At 36.8% G+C, this 25,057-nt stretch overlaps 1 protein-coding gene across 16 annotated transcripts in view; it reads left to right on the top strand.

Moving 5' to 3' along the window:
• The window catches only part of RALGAPA1 (Ral GTPase activating protein catalytic alpha subunit 1), a 231,707-nt gene that overhangs the window by 15,713 nt on the left and 190,937 nt on the right, over nt 1-25,057 (top strand). For all 16 annotated transcript variants that reach the window (XM_021099156.1, XM_021099149.1, XM_021099150.1 and 13 more), the window contains exons 2-3: nt 20,404-20,514; nt 21,003-21,052. In XM_021099156.1, the coding sequence (XP_020954815.1) occupies nt 20,404-20,514; nt 21,003-21,052 (161 nt within the window). The remainder of the gene's footprint in view (nt 1-20,403; nt 20,515-21,002; nt 21,053-25,057) is intronic.

Here is a 25,057-nt window from a genome sequence, read left to right on the forward strand (position 1 = left end):
AAACCAATGGAAGCAAATCAAACTGACAAGCACAGCAAAGGAAACCATAAAAAAACCAAGAAGACAACTTACAGAATGTGAGAAAATAGTTTCAAATGATGCAACTGACAAGGGCTTAATCTCTAAAATATACAAACAACCTATACAACTCAATGCAAAAAAGCCAACGACCCAACTGAAAAATGGGCCAAAGACCTGAGTAGACATTTCTCCAAAGAAGATATACAGATGACCAACAAGCTCATGAAAAAATGCTCAGCATCCCTGATTATTAGAGAAATGCAAATCAAAAATACCATGAGGTACTACCTCACACCAGTCAAAATGGTCATCATTAATAAGTCCACAAATAACAAATGCTGGAGAGGGTGTGAAGGAAAGGAGAAACCTTCTGCACTATTGGTGGGAATGTAAATTGGTACCACCACTATGGAAAACAATATGGAGGTACCTTAGAAAACTATACATAGAGCTACCATATGACCCAGCAATCCCACTCTTGGGCATATATCTGGACTAAACTTTTCCTTGAAAAAGACACATGCACCCGCATGTTCATTGCAGCACTATTCACAATAGCCAAGACATGGAAACAACCTAAATGTCCATCGACAGATGATTGGATTAAGAAGAAGTGGTATATATAAACAATGGAATACTACTCAGCCATAAAAAAGAACACAATAATGCCATTAACAGCAACATGGATGGAACTAGAGACTCTCATACTAAGTGAAGTAAGTCAGAAAGAGAAAGACGGAGTTCCCATTGTGGTGCAGTGGTTAATGAATCCGACTAGGAACCATGAGGTTGCGGGTTCAGTCCCTGCCCTTGCTCAGTGGGTTAACGATCCAGCGTTGCCGTGAGCTGTGGTATAGGTTGCAGATGTGGCTCGGATCCCGCGTTGCTGTGGCTCTGGTGTAGGCCGGTGGCTACAGCTCCGATTAGACCCCTAGCCTGGGAACCTCCATATGCCTCGGAAGCGGCCCAATAAATAACAAATAGACAAAAAAAAAAAAAAAAAAAAAAAAAAAGAGAAAGACAAATACTATATGATATCACTTATATCTGGAATCTAATATATGGCACAAGTGAACCTTTCCACAGAAAAGAAAATCATGGACCTGGAGAACAGACTTGTGGTTGCCAAGCAAGAGGGGGAGGGAGGGACTGGGAATTTTGGGTTAATAGATGCAGACTATTGCCTTTGGAATGGATAAGCAATGGGATCCTGCTTGTATAGCACTGGGAACTATGTCTGGTCACTTGTGATGGAGCATGATAATGTGAGAAAAAAGAATGTACATGTATGTGTGACTGGGTCATCTTGCTGTGCAGTAGAAAATTGACAACACTGTAAATCAGCTATAGTGGAAAAAATAATATTAAAAAATATGTGTTCATTAATTCATTTTTAGAAAATACCACTACTCATTAGTTATGGACCAACATGAGTTGTGTATACTGTATGTAAGAGCAACAGTACACCATGAATATGAGCGGTAATAAGAGTTCTAGGATGCCCACTGGTACAACAAAAGAGTAAATTAAATGCTAATAAGAAGGTTCCTGACAATATGTTATGTGAGATGGCAACTGTATTAAAGAAAAACCAGGGAGGGAAATCATGCTTTTACCTGAGAGCCTCTACTCTTCTTTAAGTCTCAGGAGAAGATCTGTACAGCTTTGCTAAAGCCTTCTTATTATCTGGTAGGCATAAGAGCTTTTCCAGATAATATACAGCGCAATTATTTATTTGTATGCCTGTATCTTATAACCTCCTGAGAGTAGAAGCATGTCTTTTCAGTTTCATATTCCTAGACTCATCATAGTGCCTGGAATATAATAGGTGCTTAATAAATATTATGTAATTCATGAATGAATTTATTAGGTATGAAAAGAGCAACGTTGCTCTTCTCTGAGTAACTTCCTTCTTCTTTTTAATTAAGAATGGTACAAAAAAAACATTTCAAGTTAGTGTTCTGATCAGAAAGAATCTTTGGGGGAGTTCTCTTTGTCGCTCAGTGGAAACAAACCTGACTAGTATCCATGAGGATGCAGGTTTGATCCCTGGCCTCGCTCAGTGGGTTGAGAGGATCTGGCATTGCCATGGGCTGTGGTGTAGGTTGCAGATGTGGCTCAGATCCTGCGTTGCTGTGGCTGTGGTGTAGACCGGCAGCTGTAGCTCTGATTCGACCCCTAGCCTGGGAACCTCCATATGCCATACCTGCAGTCAAAAGAAAGACATAGAAAGGAAGGAAGTGGGGGGAGAAAGGAAAGAAGGAAGAATGAACGAATCCTTGGGTTGTTTTAAGTATCCGTGCAAAAAAACTGTTCCAGAATCTAAAATCTGTCCTATGTGAAATAGAAAAACAATTAAAAAAAATAGGATGTTAAGTGAATAATGCGGCATAATGGCAGAGTTTATCAGATTAATCTTCCCCATTATTGAAAGAAGTCTTCATGACCCTTATATAACATCTGCTATTTTAAGAAACTAAAGTCCTTTGAGCATGTCATCATTTTTTTCCTCTTTTTTTTAGGGCCGCACTCATGGCAAATGGACATTCCTGGGCTAGGAGTCGAATTGGAGTTGCTGCTGCTGGCTTACACAACAGTCACAGCAATGCCGGATTCCTTAACCCACTGAGGGGGGCCAGGGATCAAACTCATGTCCTCATGTAAATAGACACAGAAGAGAAGGCAATGTGAAGATGATACAGAATACCATTTGTTATGGGAGCCACAGGAGACTAATACAGGTCTCATAGTGTTTTGACCTTTTGCTTTTCCGTATGAATTTGAGCACCAGCTTGTTAAAATCTGCGAGTAATATTGTTAGGATTTTGAAATTGTATTACTGTGAATCCCATAAGTTTAATAAATTAAAGGAGATTGACATCTATAGTATATCTGTAGTTGACCCTAGAATAGCATAGGGATTAAGGGCACCAAACCTCCACACAGTTGAAAATCAGTGAGTAATTTATGGTAAGCCCTCCACATCCCCAGTTCTGCTTCTGCAGGTCGTGCACACGGCTCAGATCTGGTGTTGCTGTGGCTGTGGCATAGGCCAGCGGCTACAGCTCAAATTGGACTCCTGGCCTGGGAACCTTCATATGATGCAGGTGTGGCCCTAAAAACACAAAAAATAAATAAATAAAAAGGATGTTAAATTTAAAAGGGATTACTTCTGTTTGCTGCAGAGTGAGCTCATGTGACCACTTAATTAAATGGTAATTTACATGAAGATTAAGAAGAAAAAATGTTCATTTGGATAAAAACATATATACATCACTACTTTATAATAGAACATGTTCTAAATTATTTTGATTTTTTTTTAGTATGAAATGGAAGGACAAAACAAGCAAATGTATTTTATTTCATTTTTTTTGTCTTTTTGTTGTTGTTGTTGTTGTTGCTATTTCTTGGGCCGCTCCCGCGGCATATGGAGGTTCCCAGGCTAGGGGTTGAATCGGAGCTGTAGCCACCAGCCTACGCCAGAGCCACAGCAACGCAGGATCCGAGCCGCGTCTGCAACCTACACCACAGCTCACGGCAACGCCGGATCGTTAACCCACTGAGCAAGGGCAGGGACCGAACCCGCAACCTCGTGGTTCCTAGTCGGATTCGTTAACCCCTGCGCCACGACGGGAACTCCAAGCAAATGTATTTTAAATATTGGGGTAAGGAAGACCACTTCTTAAAACTTAGACCAAAGTTAGAAATCACCATGAAAATGACTGATAAACTTACCTATATAAAACATTAAAACATTAAAAATTTTTAATAGTAAAAATCATTGACAAAGTTAAACGACAAACAGCAAAAACTAAAAAACATTTGCAGCATGTTTAAAAGAGTTTATTTCCTTAATTTATGGACTATTAAAATTTATGAAATTTGGAGAAGATCGTAAAGGGTGTTGTTAAGACATATGGAAAGAGATTCTCTCATACGTCGCTGGCCAAATGAAAATTAAAGAGCAGGTTGTTAACTGTCAGAATTTTAAATATACATACGTATATGCTTTGAAGTAATCATTTCCATTTCTTAGTATTTTTTCCTAAGGAAGTGAGTGAATAAATGCATAGGATCACTGTAATGTTATTTGGAATAGTGAAGGATTTGAACTAGTCTAAATATTATTTGGGGGTTGATTTTGGAATTCAGGTATACTCCAATAGTTGACTGTTAGGATTGTCGGGAATTGTTCACATTCTAATAATTACTTAACAAGGAGTTCTTGTTGTTGCTCAGTGGCAGTGGACCCGACAAGTATCCATGAGGATGCAGGTTCGATCCCTGGGCTTGCTTTCTGGGTTAAGGATCTGGTGTTGCTGCAAGCTGTGGTGTAGGTCACAGTTGCAGCTCAGATCTTATGTGGTTGTGGCTTTAGTGAAGGCTGGCAGCTGCAGCTCCACTTCAATCCAAGTCCAGGAACTTCCATATACCATGGGTGCAGTGGTAAAAAATAGAAAAAAAATTAACAAATGGGTTGACTTTTTTCACATGAACACAAAATGCATTTCAGATATGGTTCTATCTTGTCACTATATTTGGGAAGTTTTTAAAAATGAACTTTTTTAAAAAATAGAAGCAGTTGTCATATATTGAAAATAAGAGTTAATATTTTTGAACATTTAGGAAGTTCCCATCATGGCTCAGTGGAAATGAATCCGACTAGGAACCATGAGATCGCAGGTTTGATCCCTGGCCTCACTCAGTGGGTTAAGCATCTCAAGTTGCCATGAGCTGTGATGTAGGTTGCAGATGCAGCTTGGATCCTGCGTTGCTGTGGCTGTGGCGTAGGCCGGCAGCTGTAGCTCTCATTAGACCCCTAGCCTGGGAACCTCCATATGCCGCGGGTGCAGCCCTGAAAAGCAAAAAAAAAATTTTTTTTGAACATTAATATGTAGTGGGTGCTGGATCAAGCATTTTAAATGTGTTACCTAACTTAATTCCTTCAACAGATCAATGTGGCAGATAGTAATTGATCCCCAAGGAGACCTGAGTATTAAATGGCTAGTAAGCAGGGGTATATAGTGGGGAAATCAGAATATCTGGGTTCTGATCTCACCTATAGTGTTTACTTAACACTTACAGGATTTTACCCGTCTACAAAATTAAAATAGTAACACTACAGATATTATTGGAAGATTACAGGAAAAAAGGCATTTGAAGCACAGAATTCATAGAATTTAAAACATTTGAATTTTAATTGGAACCTTGAAGGTGATAAATTTGAATCAGGTGTTATGACCTATTTAAAGTCAAGAAGAATTTTGTTTTTATTATTTTTTTAATGAATTTTGTTTTTAAAAGTATTTTACAGAGTTCCCGTCGTGGCGCAGTGGTTAACGAATCCGACTAGGAACCATGAGGTTGCGGGTTCAGTCCCTGCCCTTGCTCAGTGGGTTAACGATCCGGCGTTGCCGTGGTGTAGGTTGCAGACGCGGCTCGGATCCTGCGTTGCTGTGGCTCTGGCGTAGGCCGGTGGCTACAGCTCCGATTCAACCCCTAGCCTGGGAACCTCCATATGCTACGGGAGCGGCCCAAGAAATAGCAACAACAACAACAACAACAAAAGACAAAAGACAAAAAAAAAAAAAAAGTATTTTGCATAATGTGAAAAAACATATGTATGTATAACTGGGTCACTTTGCTGTACAACAGAAATTGACAGAACATTGTAAATCAACTATAATAAAAAAATTGAGGGGGAGTTCCCGTCATGGCACAGTGGTTAACGAATCTGACTAGGAACCATGAGGTTGCGGGTTCAATCCCTGCCCTTGCTCACTGGGTTAAGGATCCGGTGTTGCCGTGAGCTGTGGTGTAGGTCGCAGACGCGGCTCGGATCCCGTGTTGCTGTGGCTCTGGCATAGTCCGGTGGCTACAGCTCTGATTAGACCCCTAGCCTGGGAACCTCCATATGCTGTGGGAGCGGCCCAAGGAAAGGCAAAAAGACAAAAATTGAAAAAAAAAAATAATAAAATGAGGGGGAAAAAAGTATTTTACGGTAAGACTTGGAGTTCCCATTATGGCTCAGTGGGTTAAAGGATCTGACCATGCTATAGGATGCAGGTTCAATCCTTGTCCTAGCTTAGTGGGTTAAGGATCCACCGTTGCTGCAAGGTGTGGCATAGGTTGCAGATGCGGCTCAGATCCAGTATTGTGGTGGCTATGAAGTAGGCCTCAGCTCTGGCTCCAGTTTGACCCCTAGCCTGGGAAATTCTGTATACTGCAGGTGCAGCCATAAAAAAGAAAAGAAAAAAAAATGTAAATTGAGTCCAAACCTCTCTAGATTCTGTGCTTTATTCTCATCCTCTTACCTACTATGAATGGGTAAGTTAGAAAATTATTTAAAAGTCACACTTTGGGAAAATGAATGAATGAATGGAAAAGAAATTCATTGTTGGTATTTTCAAATAAACACAAGGATATCCTTAAGTTGCGTTGTTATTCTTTCCCTCTCCACCCCAAACTAAAGTAGCTTGTAAAATGTGTGTTTGTGTTGCCAAAAATTTTTTGTCATTATCCGAATTAAAAAAAATCAGTAGCTTCTAGGTTCCCAGGTTTTCTTTTCTATCAGTTGTCCTTAGGGCCTTCTAGAGGCAAGTTAGTTACTGAAAGCTGCTTCTTGTAATTGTACCGTTTTTTATAAATTGTCTTTAAGGAAAGTAACTATCCATCTTTCATTTCATTTCTTTAAAAATCTGAAAACGATAGATCTAAGCAGCCATTTGAATAACTATGTATAGTACTTTGCTAGGTTTTGGGGAACTTTAAAGGAATAAAGAAGGTGATGGTATAGTGAGAGGATCATGTCAGATAGGAAACAAGGGGCTTGGAGAAAACTTCGTGAGCCTGGGTCATTTGATCTGTACCTTGAAAGTTGATTAGAACATTAGTGAAGAGAAGTCAAAGAAGAGCATTTTGGGTGAAGGTGATGATAAGAGCGCAGATATGAATGCAGGAATGTTGAAGGCAGTTTTCTTCCAAGCTAGTAAAAAATAAAAACATCAGGCCTTGCCTTAGTAATTATAATTTAATGGTAATGTAAATAAAAAGGAATGAGTGCGTGGGAGATGGTTTATGAGATTTGGTAACCACGTTTAGATGAGGATTATGCCATTTCTCTGACTATATTATCCCACTTTTTTTTTAGGGCCTCACCTGAGTGTGTATGGAGGTTCCCAGGCTAGGGGTCTAATTGGAGGTGTAGCTGCCAGCCTACGCCACAGACACAGCATTGAGGGATCCAAGCCGAGCCTGCAACCTACACCACAGCTCACGGCAACACTGGATCGTTAACCCCCTGAGCAAGGGCAGGGATCGAACCCGAAACCTCATGGTTCCTGGTCAGATTCGTTAACCACTGCTCCACGATGGGAACTCCTGTCTTTCTGAGTATAGCCATCATAGTGGATGCGAAGTGGTGTCACATTTTGATTTTGATTTGCATTTCTCATGGCTAATGAGGTTGATTATCTTTTTCATGTGTTTGTTGACCATTTGTATATTTTCTTTAGATAAATATCTGTTTAAACCCTTTGTTAATTTTTAGTTGGATTATGTTTCTCTTATTGTTGAACTCTTGAGAGTCCTCTTACCAAATATATAATCTGCAAATATTTTCTCCTTTTCTGTAGATTTTTTTTCTTTTTTTTTAATAGTGCCCTTTGAAGCAAAACAATTTTGAATTTTGATGAAGCCCAGTATTTTTTTGTTTTTCTTTTTATAGCTTCATCTGCAGTGTATGGAAGTTTCCAGGCAAGGAATTGAATTTGGGGCTGCAACTGCTAGCCTATACCACAGCCATGGGAATACTGGATCCAAGCCACATCTGCGACCTATGCTGTAACTTTTGGTAACACAGAATCCTTAACCCACTGAGCGAGGCCCGGAATCAAACCTGCATCCTCACAGTGACAATATTGGGTCCTTAACATACTGAGCAACAATGGGAGCTCCTAGGTTATTTTTTATTGTTACTTATGCTTTTGCTGTCATATATAAGAAATAATCAACTAGTCCAAGATATTTGCTTCTAAGAGTTTTGGTTTAGTTTTCACTTGTATGTTTAGGCCTTTGTCCATTTTGAGTTAATTTTTACGTATGGTAGAAGTAGTGATCCTGCTTCATTGTTTTGCATGTGGATATTCAGTTGTCACAGCGCTATTTGTTGAAAAGACTGTTTCCCCCCCCCATATTTGTCTTAATATCCTTGTTAAAAATCATTTGACCATTTGTATAAGAATTTATTTCTGGATTTTCAGATTTATTCCATTCATTTATATGTTTATCCTTATATCATCATCACACTGTCTTGATTAGTAATGTTTGTAATAAGTTTAGAAACTGGAAAGTGTCAATTCTCCAGCTCTGTTCTTCTTTTTCTTCTCTTTCTCGTACGGTATTATTGACATGTAACATTATGTTAGTTTCAGGTTTACCACATACTGAATATTATAGTTGACGTCCATCGCCAGATATATAATTACAACGTTTTTCTTTCTTGTGATGAGAACTTTTAAGATCTATTCTCTTAGCACTTTTCAAATATGCAGTACGGTATTAACTATGGTTACCAGGCTGTACATTCCCTGTGACTTACTTATTTTATAACTGGAGGTTTCTTTCTTTTGGTGCTCTCCTTTTTCAAGATTGTTTTGGTTATTCTTTTTGTTTATTTGTTTTGGTTGGTCTGAGTCCCTTGTATTTTCCTGGGATGAGCTTGTCAGTTTCTCCAAAAAGCTACTTCAGATTTTGCTAGAGGTTGCATTTAGTCTTAAGATGTATTTGGGAAGAGTATTGCTCTCTTAACAATATTGTGTCTGCCTCTCCATGAACATGGCATATCATTCACTTTGGGTTTTTTGGCCACACCCAGGGCAGGCAGAAATTTCTGGGCCAGGGATGGAACCTGAGCTACAGCAGTAAACCAGGCCACAGTAGTGACAACACTGAGTCCTTAGCCTCTAGGCCACCAGGGAGCTTCTCTCTCAGTTTGTTTGGATCTTCTTTAATCCCTTTCACTGATGTTTTATAGTTTCCAGTGTACACATCTTACTTTTCATTTGTTAGATTTATTTCCAAGTATTTTATTCTTTTCATGAATAGAAGTTATTTATTTAATTTCACTTTTGAATTACTGATAGGGGATAAAAATGCAGTTGATTTTGTGTATTTATCTTGTATTCTTCAACCTAGTTGAACGTCTTTATTAGCTCTTACAGATTTTTTTGTTAGTATTCCTTTAATATACAAGATTGTCATTTGTGAGTAGAGATGTAAATGTAATGCTTCTTATTTTACAGTATCTATGGTTGTCACTTATTTCATGTCCAATTTCTTTGGTTAGACTTTCTAGTACAGTGTTGAATAAAAGTGGCAAAAGCAGACATCCTTGTGGTGTTTCATGTTTTTAGGGGTAAAACTTTTGATTTTTTATTAGTCAGTTTGAAGTTAGATTTGTATTTTTCATAGATGTCCTTTATCAGACTGAAGAAATTACTTTCTATTCCTAACTTTTTGAGTGTCCTTATCATTAAAAGATATTGACTGTCGTCCAGTGCTTTTTCCATGTCTGTTGAGTCTTTGGATTTTGACCTTTTATTAATGTGTACTGCACTGACTGATTTTTGTATGTTAAACTGACCATTCTGGATAAATCCCACTTTGTCATGCTGTATAATTCTTTTTACGTATTGCCACATTCAGTTTTCTGTTATTCTGTTGAAGGTTTTTTTGTCTGTATTCATAAGGGATATTGGTTTGTAGTTTCTTTTCTTATAATATCTTTCTCTGATTTTGGAATGAGCACAATACTGGCATCATTGATTGAGTTCGAAAAGTGTTTTCTCCACTGGTGTGAGAATAGATAGGAGGCTACTAATAAAATTCTAGCAAGGAATCATGAGATACCAAATGAAATGGCAGGGGACATGGAGAGAAAGAAATGTATTGCAGAACTACTTAGGCAGAAGAAATGACTAACTTGTTGAGTGGTAAGGGTGGAATGGGGTGAAGGGAGCTGAAAAGAGAGGCGGATGAATCTGAATTGAATGTCAGTAAGTGATACTACCAATCTAGTAAGAGAATACAGAAGATAGAGAAGATGAGGGGAAAGGTGATGTATTCATTTTTGGGGGTAAGTTGAGATACTGTGGAAGATGTAATTAGGTATTATAAGCCTGAATCTCAGGAAAGGGTATGGAATAGTAGCTATGGATTTGGGAAGTATTTTTATGTAGATAGAATTCACGATATAGTTTCAAATGATGGAGGAGGACATACCTGATAGACATCAACATTTAAAAGGAGAGTAGAGAGGAAGAGAAGTTCATAGTGGAGATGGAAAAAGGCAAAGCAGAAAAAGAAAAGGGAGTGTTCACCCCATTTTCTGAGCACCAAATTTTTAATAGGTTATTGTTGCAATTATTTTTGTAATGATTTTTCTGTATCCTCTTCCTTTAGCATTCAGAGTCCTGGTTCACCCTTTAAACTTTAATGTCACAATGGTTTACCTGTCTTGGGAAGTAGCATAGAATAAGGCATACCTTATTAAATCAGCTTGGTTTTTTTAATTGTTGTTTAAGCTGGTATCTTGGTCTCTTTGAAACTTAGTTTTTAATTTATTTTAAATTTTTAATAGATTAAGTCAAGAGGTAAAATGAAGCTGATAGGACCTATCAAAGTTTCTATGAGAATTAATGAAACTGAAAGACAGGCGTCCAGCTCAGTCCTTAGGAAATGGTGGGTGCTCAGTAAATGATTTTGCCTTCTTTCCCCCCATCTTCACGTTGTATCACAATTCCTTTGCTCCTTTGCCATGTGTTATGAGGAAACCAGTTGGTACTAATATTTGAATGGTACCTAACTCCTTATACCATGTATTGGAACAGTCTGGGATCACAAATGAATTTATTTCATTATTTCTTTTTCTTCTCCTTTTTTTTTTTTTTTTTTTTTTTTTTTAAGGGTTGCACCTGTGGCATATGGAAGTTCCCAGGCTAGGGGCTGAATTGAAGCTGTAGCTGCCGGCCTACACCACAACCCTGGCAACAGCTATATCTGACCTATGCCACAGCTTGCAGCAATGCTGGATCCTTAACCCACTGAATGAGGCCAGGGATCTAACCCGAATCCTCATGGACACTGCTTTGGGTACTTAACCCACTGAACCAACAGTGGAAACTCACAAATGAATTGAACTAATGAAATTCTGGGTATTGTGATGAAGTGAATAGGATATAATCCTACAATATAAGGAGTACTTTAAGGTGGTGTGTGCATGTACAACTGGACTCTTCTTAGTTCTTGGTAATTTTCGCAGTCTGCTGTCCTAAAACTTCAAATTATCTACCTCAGCCTCTGCAGGATTGTGCAGTTTTCAAATAATTCTTTCAAAATAGCATTCTTTCATAAAGAATTTGATTAAAAATGGCCACAAGGCTATTTTATGCTCTGGCATACCCCTTGAAGTGTGGCTATTATAGATGTGTTGATTGAGGGCTCAGAAAATCTATTTAATAGCTTTGTGTGGCCTGGACTAGTTACCTAACTTCTCCCAGGTTTAATTTCCTCCTAAGATGGAGATAATATACCTATTTCAAAAATACATTTGAAGAGAATGAGTAAGATCATGTTTATGTAACTGTAAAAGTGCTACCTATGCAAATATAAGCTATTAAGTAGTCATTACGTGATTATAGCTGATTGCCTTTGCCTTATCTTTGTCTCCAGGCTTAGCTTGCAGTATAGTGTTTGATAAAACAGAACTGAGTTGCTCTTAAATTAGACATTGTATCTTTACTTATTAGATTATCTTTTTCACTATTGCCTCATCTCCTCTGTGCCTATGTGGAATCCTTGAAGGCAGAATAATAGTTTTTTATTTTATTTGACTTTGTATTTATTGATTTTAATGTTAGAATTAAAGACCTTAGAAATAATTACTTTGAAATATGATCACTTATTAATGCTTAGCTTAGTGTTTTCTGTTCTGTCTTTTGAGTTCTGTAAGTTATCTTGCTACCAGTTGTAATTATAATCATATCTCGGGAGCTTTTCTACAGTTATTTTGAAACATCAGTGTGATAAAGAGATATGCTACATATCTTTTAAACTATTTTATTGGCTTTGAAATTTTAGCAAGTTTTTAGTGTAATTTATACCTGCTTGCTTTTTGTAGTGAAGATTAATGAATAATAAATATTTGAAAGATTAAAAACAAGCATCATAAGTATTTGTACAGGAGAAAGTTCCCTAGCTTTTTTTTGATGGATTAAAATGTTTAGGATAGTTATCAGTAGGGAGATTGACTTGCCTGCTTATTACTTTGTTAAATGCAAGAATGAGTTGGCCATTTTTGTTTGTTAATATTAGTTCATCATATAAAAATCAGTTTTGTTCTGTTTTTTATTGGCCATACCTGCAGTCTGTGCAAGTTCCCAGGCCAGGGATTGAATCTCAGCCACAACAGTAACTGAAAGCACAGCAGTAACAACACTGAGTCCTTAGCTGCTAGGCTACCAGAGGGAACTCCCCAAAATCAGTTTTGGTGATTACTTTCTATGAGTTGAAATGATTTATCATTAGTGTTGGAATACTGTATTTGTGAAAGCATTGAGAAAAAAATTTTTTTGGTTTTAAGTTCTTTCATAAATGTGTTATGAGTATTTTATTTATTTATTTATTTATTTGTCTTTTTGCCTTTTTCTAGGGCCACTTCCCTCGGGATATGGAGGTTCTTGGGCTAGGGGTCTAATCGGAGCTGTAGCCCCCGGTCTACACCAGAGTTGCTGCAACTCGGGATCCAAGCTGTGTCTGTGACCTACACTACAGCTTACGGCAACGCTGTATCCTTAACCCCCTGAGCAAGGCCGGGGAACGAACCTGCAACCTCATGGTTCCTAGTCAGATTCATTTCTGCTGCTTATTGGCATTATTTTTGATGAAAAATTTGACATCATTTTTATCTTTGAAAAATTTTGGCCACTATTTCTCCAAATATTTTTCTGCCTCTTCTTGGGGATTTTAATTACTCTTATGTTAGGCCACCTGAAATTGTCTCACAATTCACTTTGGTACTTTTCAGTTTTTTGAATTACATTTCCCTATGTTCTTCTTTTGGATTTTTTCTGTTGCTATGCTTTCAAGTTCATATAGCTTTTCTGCAGCATCAACCTACTGTTAATTTCACCAAGTTCTCACCTTATACATTGTGGTTTTTCTCGATACATAGTTCAATTTGAGTCTTTTTATGTATCTTCTATCCTCAACTTTTCGAATGTATGGAATATAGTTAGAATAATTGTTTTCATGCCTTTTTTGCTCGTTCTAACATCTCTTAAAATCTAGTTTAAATCTGTTTTAATGGTTATTTTCATTATGAACTGGGCTTTTCTGCCTCTTTGCATGCCTGGTAACTCTGTTATATACTAGACATCACGAATTTTATTACCTTATTTGGTCCTGGATATTTTGTATACCTTTGCATTTTCTTAAGCTCTTTTCAAGTTACTCTGAAACAATTTGATCTTCTTGCATCTTGCTTTTATGACATGTTTGTTGGTTTTGGAATTGTGTTCATTTTTAGGGCTAATTGCTCCATGAATTATGAGTTTTTCTAGTCTGGCTTGTGGGCATTAGGCACTCTTGCTGGCCCATGTGAGTATTTGGGACTGTTACCTCTACTCCTTTCTAGAACTCTCCTTTATATGGGGAGTTAGCTTTTGTTACTAATTCTTAACTTCATTTGGTCAAAGAGCATGGTATGTGGTAAGGTATTTTTGCTACTTTTTCTGTTTAGTTTGTGTCCTTACTAGTTCAGGGCTTTTGTTTTGTTTTTGTTGTTTTTTAATTTTTTTTTCATTTCTTTTCTTTTTGTCTTTTACAGTCACACCTGTAGCATATGGATGTTCCTGGGCTAGGGGTTGAATCAGAGCTACAGCTGCTGGTCTACAGCACAGCCACAATAACGCTGGATCTGAGCTGCATCTGTGACCTACACTGCAGCTCATGGCAACACTGGATCCCTTTTCTTTTTTTTTTTTTTTTTTTTTTTTTTTTTTTTTTTTTGTCTTTTTGCCGTTTCTTGGGCCGCTCCCGCAGCATGTGGAGGTTCCCAGGCTAGGGGTCGAATCGGAGCCGTAGCTGCCAGCCTACGCCAGAGCCACAGCAACACAGGATCTGAGCTGCGTCTGCGACCTACACCACAGCTCACGGCAACACCGGATCCTTAACCCACTGAGCAAGGGCAGGGATTGAACCCGCAACCTCATGGTTCCTAGTCGGATTCGTTAACCACTGCGCCACGACGGGAACTCCAACACTGGATCCTTAACCTACTGAGTGAGGCCAGGGATCAAACCTGTATCCTCATGGATACTAGTCGGATTCTTAATTGTCTTGAGCCATGGTAGGAACTCTCTAGTATAGTTTTTGTAAATCATCTTACTTTTGCATGAAAAGTTTTATACTCTGAATTTAGAGTGTTAAGGGTTAAGCACTAATTTTATTGTTCAAATCTTGTGTATACTTACTATTCTTATTTTGGTTAAATAATGGCACAGATGTGTTAAAACCTACCACAGTATAAGTGGGTTTGTTTTTCCTTAGGAGTCTGTCATCTTTTGCTTTTTGTATTTTGAAACTCCATGCAAACTTGAAATTAAAGCTTCTTGGTAAATAGAGTCTTTTGTCAAAATACATTGACTCTCTTTAATTGAGAGATTAAAAAAAAGAGATTTTATTTTTGTTTATTTATTTCGGCCATACCTGTGGCATGCGGAAGTTCCCAGGCCAGTGACCAAACCCATGCCACAGCCTCAACCCAAGCCACAACAGTGACAACACTGGAACCTTAACCTGCTGAGAACCAGGGAAATCCTAATTATAGTAATTCTTGCCATAATGTTTACTTATTGCCTCTTAATGAGAGATCAGTGTTGGTTTTTTTTGGTTAGTATCTAAGTGATATATTTTATTTCATTATTTTAGTCATTTTGGCTTAAAAATACTTTTCTTATTAAATAATTTGTAGCTTGCCTTTTGTTTGTGTTTTTATATCCAATATGATTACAGCTCTCAACTGAGGCACTTAATCCATTAAGTTTTTTGTGATTACTTGCATATCTATATTTATTTCTGGCACTTCATTCACCTTTTTGGTTTGCCCACCTTCCTCCCTTCCTTCCATTTTCTTTTCCACAGTCAAATAACATGCAGAAATTCCTGGGCCAGGGATTGAACCCATGCCACAGCAGTGGCCTGAGCCACAGCAGTGACCACACTGGGTCCTTAACCACTAGGCCACCAGGGAATTCCCAAGAAGTCTTTTGTTAGTTTTAATATTTCTGTATAGGTAACTTTTCTTGATTTTAGTTATTTCCATTTTGAATTTAGAGTTAGAATATGTCCCTGTGTGGATTTATGTTTGTCCTGCTTGCAACTCAGGATGCTTTTTTTCAGTCTGAAGATTTATTTATGTATTTTACCAATTTTAGATTGTTCTCAGACATTATTTCTTTGAATATTGCTTACATTTTACTGTTGTTCTTGGAACTTCTCAGGTAGTCTGTTAGCCTCATCTTTATATTTTCCATCTTCTTATTCTTTTGTGTTACCTTGTGAGTAATAGCATTAGTCTCTCTTACAGCTTAAGTGTTTTTTACTTTCCTTCCTTTCTTCTTTCTCCCTTTTCTTGATTTCTTCTCTCTCATCAGAGACCCTACTCTTTTTAGAACCTCTTAAGATTATGTGTTGTTTATAATTTTCCAGCCCATTTGTATGGTTTTATCCTCTCTCTCTTCCTGTTTTCTCCTTTCTACCTTCTTTCTGTTTTCCTCCTACTTTTCTCTTGCACTTTCTTCCTTATTTGTGCTTGATTCCATACTGCTTATATTTTATACTACATTTTTGTTTCATTCCCCTTACTCATTCCCACTTCTCATCCTTAATTCCTTCCCATCTCCCTTCCTCCAGTTCTTCCCTGCCTTTCCCCATCCCACATTCTCATTTTCTCCCTTTTCCTCATGGCCCTTTTTCCTCTATCCCACTTTCTTCTTTCATACTTACTCTCTTTTCTTTACTTCCACTCCTTTTCCCCCTCACCTTTTTTTTTTTTTTTGAGCTTGTATTATTTATTTTTATCCAGCATTTCTGTGTATTTACAATAAGAAGGTTTTTTTGTGTTATTTACCATATTGTTGGATCCATCCTCAGTATTATTGATTATTTTAAGGCAATAATTTGCATTGTTTGGTACTTTATTATCAGAAGCAGTTTATTTGTGGTATACTTCACAGATTAGTCTATTATATTGCCGTCATTTGAGGAAAAGTTCTAAAAGATGATTTTTTAATAGTTGAGGAAGAAGAATGATGATAATACAAAATTTGTTGAATTTTTTGGTTTTCCAGCTTGGGTTATGTGATAACTTTTTTAAGCTTATGGGTCTATTTATTAAAAATTTTTTTATTAGAGTATATAGTTGATTTACATTGCCGTGCCAGTTTTTGCTGTACAGCAGAGTGACCAGCTATATGTATATATACATTCCCTGTCTTGTATTATCTTCCATCATGCTCTGTCCCAAGAGACTGGATATAGCTCCCTGTGCTGTACAGCAGGACCTCCTTGCTTATCCATTCTGAATGTAGTAGTTTGCATCTACTAACCCCAAACTCCCAGTCCATCCCTCTCCTTCCCATCTCCTCCTTGGCAGTCACAAGTCTGTTCTCTATGTCTGTAAATCTCTCTCTGTTTTGTAGACAGGTTCACTTGTGCCATATTTTAGATTCTACATATAAGTGATATCATATGGTATTTGTTAGTCTCTTTCTGCTTTCACTTACTTTGAGAATCTCTAGTTGCAACCATGTTGCATGCAAATGGCATTATTTCATTTTTTATGGTTGAGTGGTATTCCATTGTGTGTGTGTGTGTGTGTGTGTGTGTGTGTGTGTGTGTGTGTGTATACACCACATCATCTTCATCCCTTCATTTGTCAGTGGACATTTAGGCTATTTTCATGTCTTGGCCACTGTGAATAGTGCTGCTGTGAACATGCAGGTGCATGTATCATTTTGAATTACAGTTTTTTTCCAGATATATTGCCAGGAGTAGGATTGCTGAATCATGTGGTGGTTCTGTAGGATTATGTGATAACTTATAGGAAACATACCTGAAACTTAAGGTCGGGAGGACTGACTTAAGAATTTTGTAATTTTTAATTATATATTTTTAATAGAGCTTAAATGTCTTCAAAATAATGTACTAGGAAATAAATATATTACTTTTTTTTTAATTGTCTTTTGTCTTATAGGCCGCACCCATGGCATATGGCATTTCCCAGGCTACGGGTTGAATCGGAGCTACAGCTGCCGGCCTACGCCACAGCCACGGATCCAAGCTGTGTCTTTGACCTACACCACAGCTCATGGCATTGCCAGATCTTTAACCCATGGAGCGAGGCCAGGGATGGAACTTGCAACCTCATGGTTCCTAGTCGGATTCATTTCCTCTGAGCCACAACGGGAACTCCTAGATTCTTAAAGCTCATTCAGAAAAAGATCCTGAAGAGATATGTGAAATTTTATTTGTGAAAACTAAATGAAGTTTAGAACTATTTCACTACTTAAAAGTTAGTATTCCCGGAGTTCCCATCGTGGTGCAGTGGTTAACGAATCCGACTAGGAACCATGAGGTTGCGGGTTCGGTCCCTGCCCTTGCTCAGCGGGTTGATGATCCGGCGTTGCCGTGAGCTGTGGTGTACGTTGCAGACGCGGCTCGAATCCCACGTTGCTGTGGCTCTGGCGTAGGCCGGTGGCTACAGCTCCGATTCAACCCCTAGCCTGGGAATCTCCATATGCCGCGGGAGCGGCCCAAGAAATAGCAACAACAACAACAACAGACAAAAAGGCAAAAAGACAAAAAAAAAAAAGTTAGTATTCCCAAAGGTCTTCAAAACATTAGTAAGCCTGACTAAGTTTTTTAAAATCTCAGAGAAAATTTCAATCTTAATTTGTGCTTAAAATGTTTATTTGATTAAAGGAAATACTAACTCAGAAACATTGCAGATCAAACAGAAGTATGTCTAAAAGTGGGGGAAATTTTTGAACCCTTAAACTTTTTTAAAGTACCATCATTTTAGCATGTGGAATACACTTCCCCTGATTAAAATTTTAAAAGAACCTGACAGATTAAAGAAGCTAAAGCATGTTTTCTGTTTCAAAAGAGCACCTAGCATCTTTAAATGAATAATATAGTTGACCCTTTATTTTGGAGGGGTGGGCTTGCATCCTCAGATTTCACTTACCTGGGATCAAAAAAATTTGAAAAAATATTCCAGAAAGTTCCAAAAAGCAGAACTTGAATTTATTGCACCCAGGCAACTATTTACTTAGCATTTACATTGTATCAGGTATCATAAGTAATCTAGAGGTGATTCAGAGTGTACCGGGGGCGGGGGGGGGGGGGAAGCCTGTGGGAGGATGTGCATGAGTTACATGCAAATGCTCTGTCATTTTATATATGTGTCTTGAGCATCCTTGGATTTTGTTGTCTGAGGGATTCCTGGGACCATCACCTGCTGATGCTAAGGAACCCTTGTAGTAGCTCTTATGACATAATTAGGAGCCATGTTTTGACTTAAAGTAATAGAGGCATTCACAAAAAGAGAAAGTATAATGGAGGTATTTTTTTTGGAGAGGTATTTTTTTTGGAAAAGTATTGGTGTTTAATATTGATAGAAGTTTTTCCATAACGTCTGTCTTTCTGGATTTCCTTCCTTTTAAAATTTTCTTTTTTTCCGTGGGTTTTTTTCTTTTCTTTTTTCTTTTTTTCTTTTTTGGCTGTCCCTCAGCATATGGAGTTCCCGGACCAGGGATCAGATCTGAGCCACCGTTGCAGCCTAGGCTGAAGCTGGGGCAATGCCAGATCCTTAACCCTCCCCCCCACGGCCAGTGCCCTGCGTACAGAGATGCTGCCAATCCCATTGCACCACAGCCCGAACTCTATTCTTCTGTCTTATTGTTTTACAGAGAGAGTTGTTTTTAAATAAGTGAAACCTTCTTATTGTTATATCCATCCTTTTGTGTTTCTTCCCCTTTTCCCCCACCATATAAATTTTTTGAATTGGTGAACAAAAATATTTTTATAAGACAGTTTTTTTTTTTTTTTTTTGTTAGACCCTGGCATGCAGAAGTTCATGCACCAGGGATTGAACCTGTAGCACAGTATTAACTAGAGGCACAGCAGTGACAATGCTGGATCCTTAACCCACTGATCTACCAGGGAACTCCTTAAAAAATTTTTTTTTAGAGTTTTTGCTCATTGTTTCATTACAAGTAGATGTAGAGTGAAAAACAAATTCACTTAATTTTGATCTAGTATTTTTTATTAACAAGCATGTAGTCTCCAGGATTTGTTTAACATGCTGTATGGAAAGGAAATTGAGAGAGAATCTTGGATCCTTAATTATGTGGCAAAATCTTGAGTTGCTTCATGTTTGCTTCTGTTTTGTTTTGATTTTTTTCTTTTGCTTTCTTCTTGTTCTCATTTTCTTCTTTCCCCTGGGAGATTAGTTATGTTTGAAACATTACTTTCAGGAAATTTAGAGGTAATTATAGCAGCCTATTTCCTTGTAATTTCATAGTTCTTTGTTACCTCAGACTCTTCTGAGGGGAAAATAGAATACTTTTCCTGTGTATCTCAGTGTATATATTTTTTGCTCTAGTAGTCTCTAAAATATGGTTACTTGTATTCAATAACTATTATTCTTATCTTCTTATAAGCAGATAATAGATAAACTACTAGTGTTCTTTTCTGATTTTTCTTACAGATTTTCTGTGCTGGAGCTGAGTAATACAGAGGTTAAGAGCCTGGACACTAAATCCAGGCTGTGTGGGGTTTAACTCCCTGACTCTGTTCAAGTATTATCTGCTTGAATTTTGTAGTAGTTAAGTGCCTACTTGCAAAGCCTGTTGTTGGATATTTAAAGTAAATGTATTTTGGACATGATGTATTATTACTCTTAGAAATACTGATTTTTAACTGTCTTGGTGAGAAGTTGAGAGGCATAGCTGTGAATTGAAGATAGAACATTAATTTTTTAAATTTAGTTAATGGCTTTGAATAAATCTTTCTTAGACGTTTTCTTTTAGTAAACAAAGATTGTGATTACCTGATTTGACTAGTTTTTAAAATTAAAACTAAAATTTTTAAGAGGTAAAGTTATGACAGCAAGGATATACATATATAAATACATCTCTGAAATATTTTTATAGAATTTTGTGAGCAGTTCTTCAACATTTTTGAAGGAAACTTACCATGATATATATTTACTGAACATCATGTAATAATCACTAAAAACTGTTTTTATTTATTTTTCAGAGAATGCAGAGTCCATCGATCTTAAACAGTTTTTTGACCAACATTTTTCACATATATATTATGTGTTCTTTGAGAATTTTGTTACTATTGAAGCTAGTCTTAAACAGAAAGGTAAGATGTTAAAATCAATCCTGGCTTATATTAATGTTTCAAATACTTGTCATAAACAGTCAGCTTAAGAATAGGTTCTTGGCCTTTGAATTTTTGTATTATTTCACTTCATTTTGTCAGATAGCTTGTAGACACTTCTTTCACATTGTAAGTTAGTAGTAGTATCTTTATTATTATTACTATTATTATTATTATTGTATCTTTATTATTTTGAGAAGACTTAGAGGATTTGCTTTTTCTTTAGTCAGGTTTACCTGTTTCCTCATCTTTGCTCTGCCCTAGTGGCATATGTTAGCTTTGAGCATATGTTATTTTTGTATTTTCATTTTTAGAGTTGAGGTATAATTCCTCACAATGCATTATGATTTGTTTTTAGACATAAATATGTTGAATCTAAATTATTGAAATATTTTAAGCTTTTTAAATGGTTGTTGTCAATAAGGACAAAATGATAATGTTTAAAACATTTTTCTATAAAAATGTTTTAGGTCACAAATCTCAGAGGGAGGAATTGGATGCTATACTTTTTATTTTTGAGGTAAGTATCGCCAATGTAACTTTTTTTCCAAAATTAATTTTTGGAACATGCAAAGAAAAACACTGAATATTAACATTGTGGATCTGCCATGCTTTCCAAAAACCGAATGACATATTTTAACCTAAAAATATGCCTGCCTTAATTTTTTTTCTTTCTTTTTAGGGCTGTACCTGTGGCATATGGAGGTTCCCAGGCTAGGGGCTAGATTGGAGCTGCAGCTCCTGGCCTATGCCATAGCCACAGCAACTTGGGATCCAAGTCGCATCTGTGACCTATGCCACAGCTTGTGGCAGTGCCAGAATCTTAACACACTGAGTGAGGCCAGGGATTGAACCCTTATCCTCAAGGATACTAGTTAGGTTCTTAACCTGCTGGGCTACAACAGGAACTCCCTGCCTTAATTCTTAATTATTTTGAGGTACAGATATAATTATGTTTTAATGCATTTGATACTCCAAAATTGGTACTATATCTGCTGTGTTTGCAAGCAGTGGAGATTTTAGTTTGTGGGAGGTTTACACAAATGGAGAACATTTTTTAAAACAGTAAGTTAGGAGTTCCTGCCATGGCATAGGGGGTTAAGACTCCGACTGCAGTGGCTCAGGTCTCTGTGGAGTAGTAGGTTCAATCTCTGGCCTAGTCCAGTGGATTAAAGGATTTGGCATTGTCTCACCTGCGGCTTAGGTCTCAGCTGTGGTGACTCAGATTGAATCACTGGTTTAGGGACTTCTGTATGCAGCAGGTGCAGCCATAAAAATTAAAAAAAAATTTTTTTTTTTTAAAAACATTCTTACTTGGGACGGTAAATTCATGGAGCTGTTAATACCTTAGGAGTTTATAGTTTCTGCTTTAACTCCTTTCCATTGGAAACTTGTATAAATAGTTTAAAATGTTTTATAAATTGTTCTTGTAGATAACTTTGGATTGGGGTGGGACAAGTTTTTATTGCTAAAGAAGGAAACAGCATTTAATACTCTGCCAAAATTTCTGTTTTCTTTTTGGCACACTGATAAAAATGAGGGACACATACACGCACACTCTTAAAATAACTCTTTGCTTTTCATTTTTTCTTTAAAATTGAATTGTGATAGGAATATTCTGATTTTTTTTTTTTTTTGAGAATTTTAGAGATCTAGAGAAAGCCAGGATTAGACCTTGTGTCTTGAAAGGCATAATAAAGAATTTGGAAATCAGTTTCTAAAGATTGAACTGTTCTATCTCCTCCTAATTAAAGATAATTCACTATTTTATATTTTGATTATTTTGATATGGTTTACAAGTATTTGAACAGTTTGATATCTCAGTTGCTTTGGTCACAACTGAAAAAAAAAGAAAGAAAAAACTTCTTTTAAAGAATTCAAGTTTTAAAGAGTTTATAAAACTTTTTTTTTAACAACTTGTGTTGTTGGTACCTGTTCTGCAGTTAATTTTCGTTAGTTATTAACTCTGAGAAATTTGCTTCCAAAGTGTTTGCATGAACTGTTTACAAGGGGAATATTAAAAACATAGATTTTTGAGGAAAAAATGAAAGGTTGTACAGAGAAATCAAGATAATTTCTGGAGAGTGTTTCTTCAGATAATCATGCTTGCCCTATATTCAGGAAACAGAGATGGTTGCTTAGTTCTGAGAAGCTCTTTCAGGATATTCCTTCTCTTAAAAAATAATAAATATGTAACATATACTAATCATTTGTTATTCTTTGAACAGAACAGAAATGTTTGTCTTTTATGAATCACTAAATTTCACTAGGAAAAAAGGTATTTAATGCAGGGTCTTCATCTTTTGGAGAAAATATTTAACCTGTGTGCTGATGTTTTTCTACATACAATAGGGACAATAATATCTGAACTCCACCCAATTTGAAGACTAATGATGATTTTTCAAAATCAAGAAATGATAAATAAAATGATTTCCTCATTCTGGAATAAAAAACATCATTATGTAAGGTTAATATGACATAGGATTTAATTCTGTTATGTGCAGTTAAGAGTATACGTGATTTCTTTCATATTTACATTAACCACATTAAAAAGATATTTAAATATACATTTTATAATGAGTTAAATCTAAAGTGTAATTTAATTTACATTAACCACATTAAAAAGATTTAAATATACATTTTATAATGGGTTAAATCTAAAGTGTAATTTAATAGTTAAATCTAAAGCGTAATTTAATAAAGTGTAGTTTAGGAGTGCTTTTGAGTAGTACACAAACTTCTCTTAAATTTTTTATAACTTATCTCTTTGCACACCACAGTAAATGTAATTATACAGTTGTTGGCTAGCTGTGGGAGAAATACAGGAGGGTAAAGGTAAAGAAGTTGATGTATCTCATGTGCGAATAACATTTATCTGTGAAGCAATTTAATTTCTTCATCCTCCTCTTATATGAGATGGAATAAGAGAGGTTATATCAAAGGGAAGAGAGAAGTGTAAAAACATTCCTACCATTCTTTGAACAGAATATTATAAAAGCACACATGTTGGAAATAGGCATATTGAAGTTGGAAATGTCAGTTTTTCCACTTTCTAGTGTAAGCATGTTAATTCATCTATCTCCATATTTGTCAAATGAGATTAATAAACTCTCCTTTTGTGGATGATTGTGAGAATTAATGAGACACTGTTATATAAAATGTTTAGTTTATTGTTTGGCCCTTATGAAGTTCAGTGAATGATGTTTCTAGATAATAATAATAGTAAGAGCAGCAATAATAACAAACACACAAATGTTATTCAGCAAGCAGATGAGTACTGAGAGTGTAGTTCAGCAGCATAATAAAGCAGCTGATGATCTACAATAATCCACAAGGTGCAATATATAAAGGAAAATAAAGACAAAATTTTGGAAGTATTATATGTAAAAACTCTTTATTCCCAATTTGTGGAAGCTTATGTATGTTAGCTTGACTATGGGCTCCTGATTTTGAAAATATTTTTCTTATAACTCTGGCTGTTATGAAAGTGTCTTTGGGTTCACATGAATTAATTTAGTACACATATTTGATAGGATTTTTGTGAAAGCACAATATTTTCCCTCTCAAGTTTATCAAAATAGGAGAAAGAATTACTTGGGAGAAAATGTCACAAATATTATCTGAAAGAATTGCAAACTTATCAGTAGTATTCACAATGCAGAAATTCTAAGAATAGTAAATGAACATTTAAAATTACAGTTAGGGGAGATGGGATTAAGATGGCAGAGTAGAAGGACTGGAGCTCACCTTCTCTCAAAAAAAACACCAAAATTACAGTCACTTGGTGAACAACCATCAACGAAATAGACTGGAAATTACCAAAAAAGATACCCTATACCCAAAGACAAGAAGCTGTGTTGAGATGGTAGGAGGGGCACTTTTGCAACATAAGCAATCCCATATTGACCAGCTGTGCAACACAGACTGGGAATTAACTATTGCAGAGGTTTTCCCGCAGGAGTAAGAGTTCTGGACCCTACATCAGGCCAAGGCCTGGGGGTCTGACCTTGGGAGGAGGAGCTCCTGGAGCATTTGGCATTGAAGGCAAGCAGGGCTTATGCACAGGAGTTCCACAGGACTGGGAGAAACAGACTCCATTCTTGGAGGGCACACACAGGCTTTCCTGTATACTGGATCCCAGGGCAAAGCAGAGACTCTTTAAGAATCTGGGTCAGAACTACTTGTGGATTTTGGAAGATCTCCTGGGAAAACGGGGCAGCTGTGGCTCACTATAGGAGAAGGACATTCAAAGCATATATACTTAAGTGGTGAAAGGAAGAAACCTCCAACAAAGATTACTCTACCCAGCAAGGCTCTCATTCAGATTTGAAGGAGAAATCAAAAGCTTTACTATAGACAAGCAGAAGCTAAGAGAATTTAGTACCACTAAACCAGCCTTACAGCAAATACTAAAAGAATGTTTCTAGGTGGAAAAGAAAAGACCACAAATAGAAACAAAATTAGAAATTATGAGGCTCACTTTACTGGTAAAGGCAAACATAAAGTAAAGGTAGGAAATCATCCA

The sequence above is a fragment of the Sus scrofa genome, chromosome 7, assembly GCF_000003025.6.
Source record: "Sus scrofa isolate TJ Tabasco breed Duroc chromosome 7, Sscrofa11.1, whole genome shotgun sequence".
Taxonomy (NCBI): Eukaryota; Metazoa; Chordata; class Mammalia; order Artiodactyla; family Suidae; genus Sus; species Sus scrofa.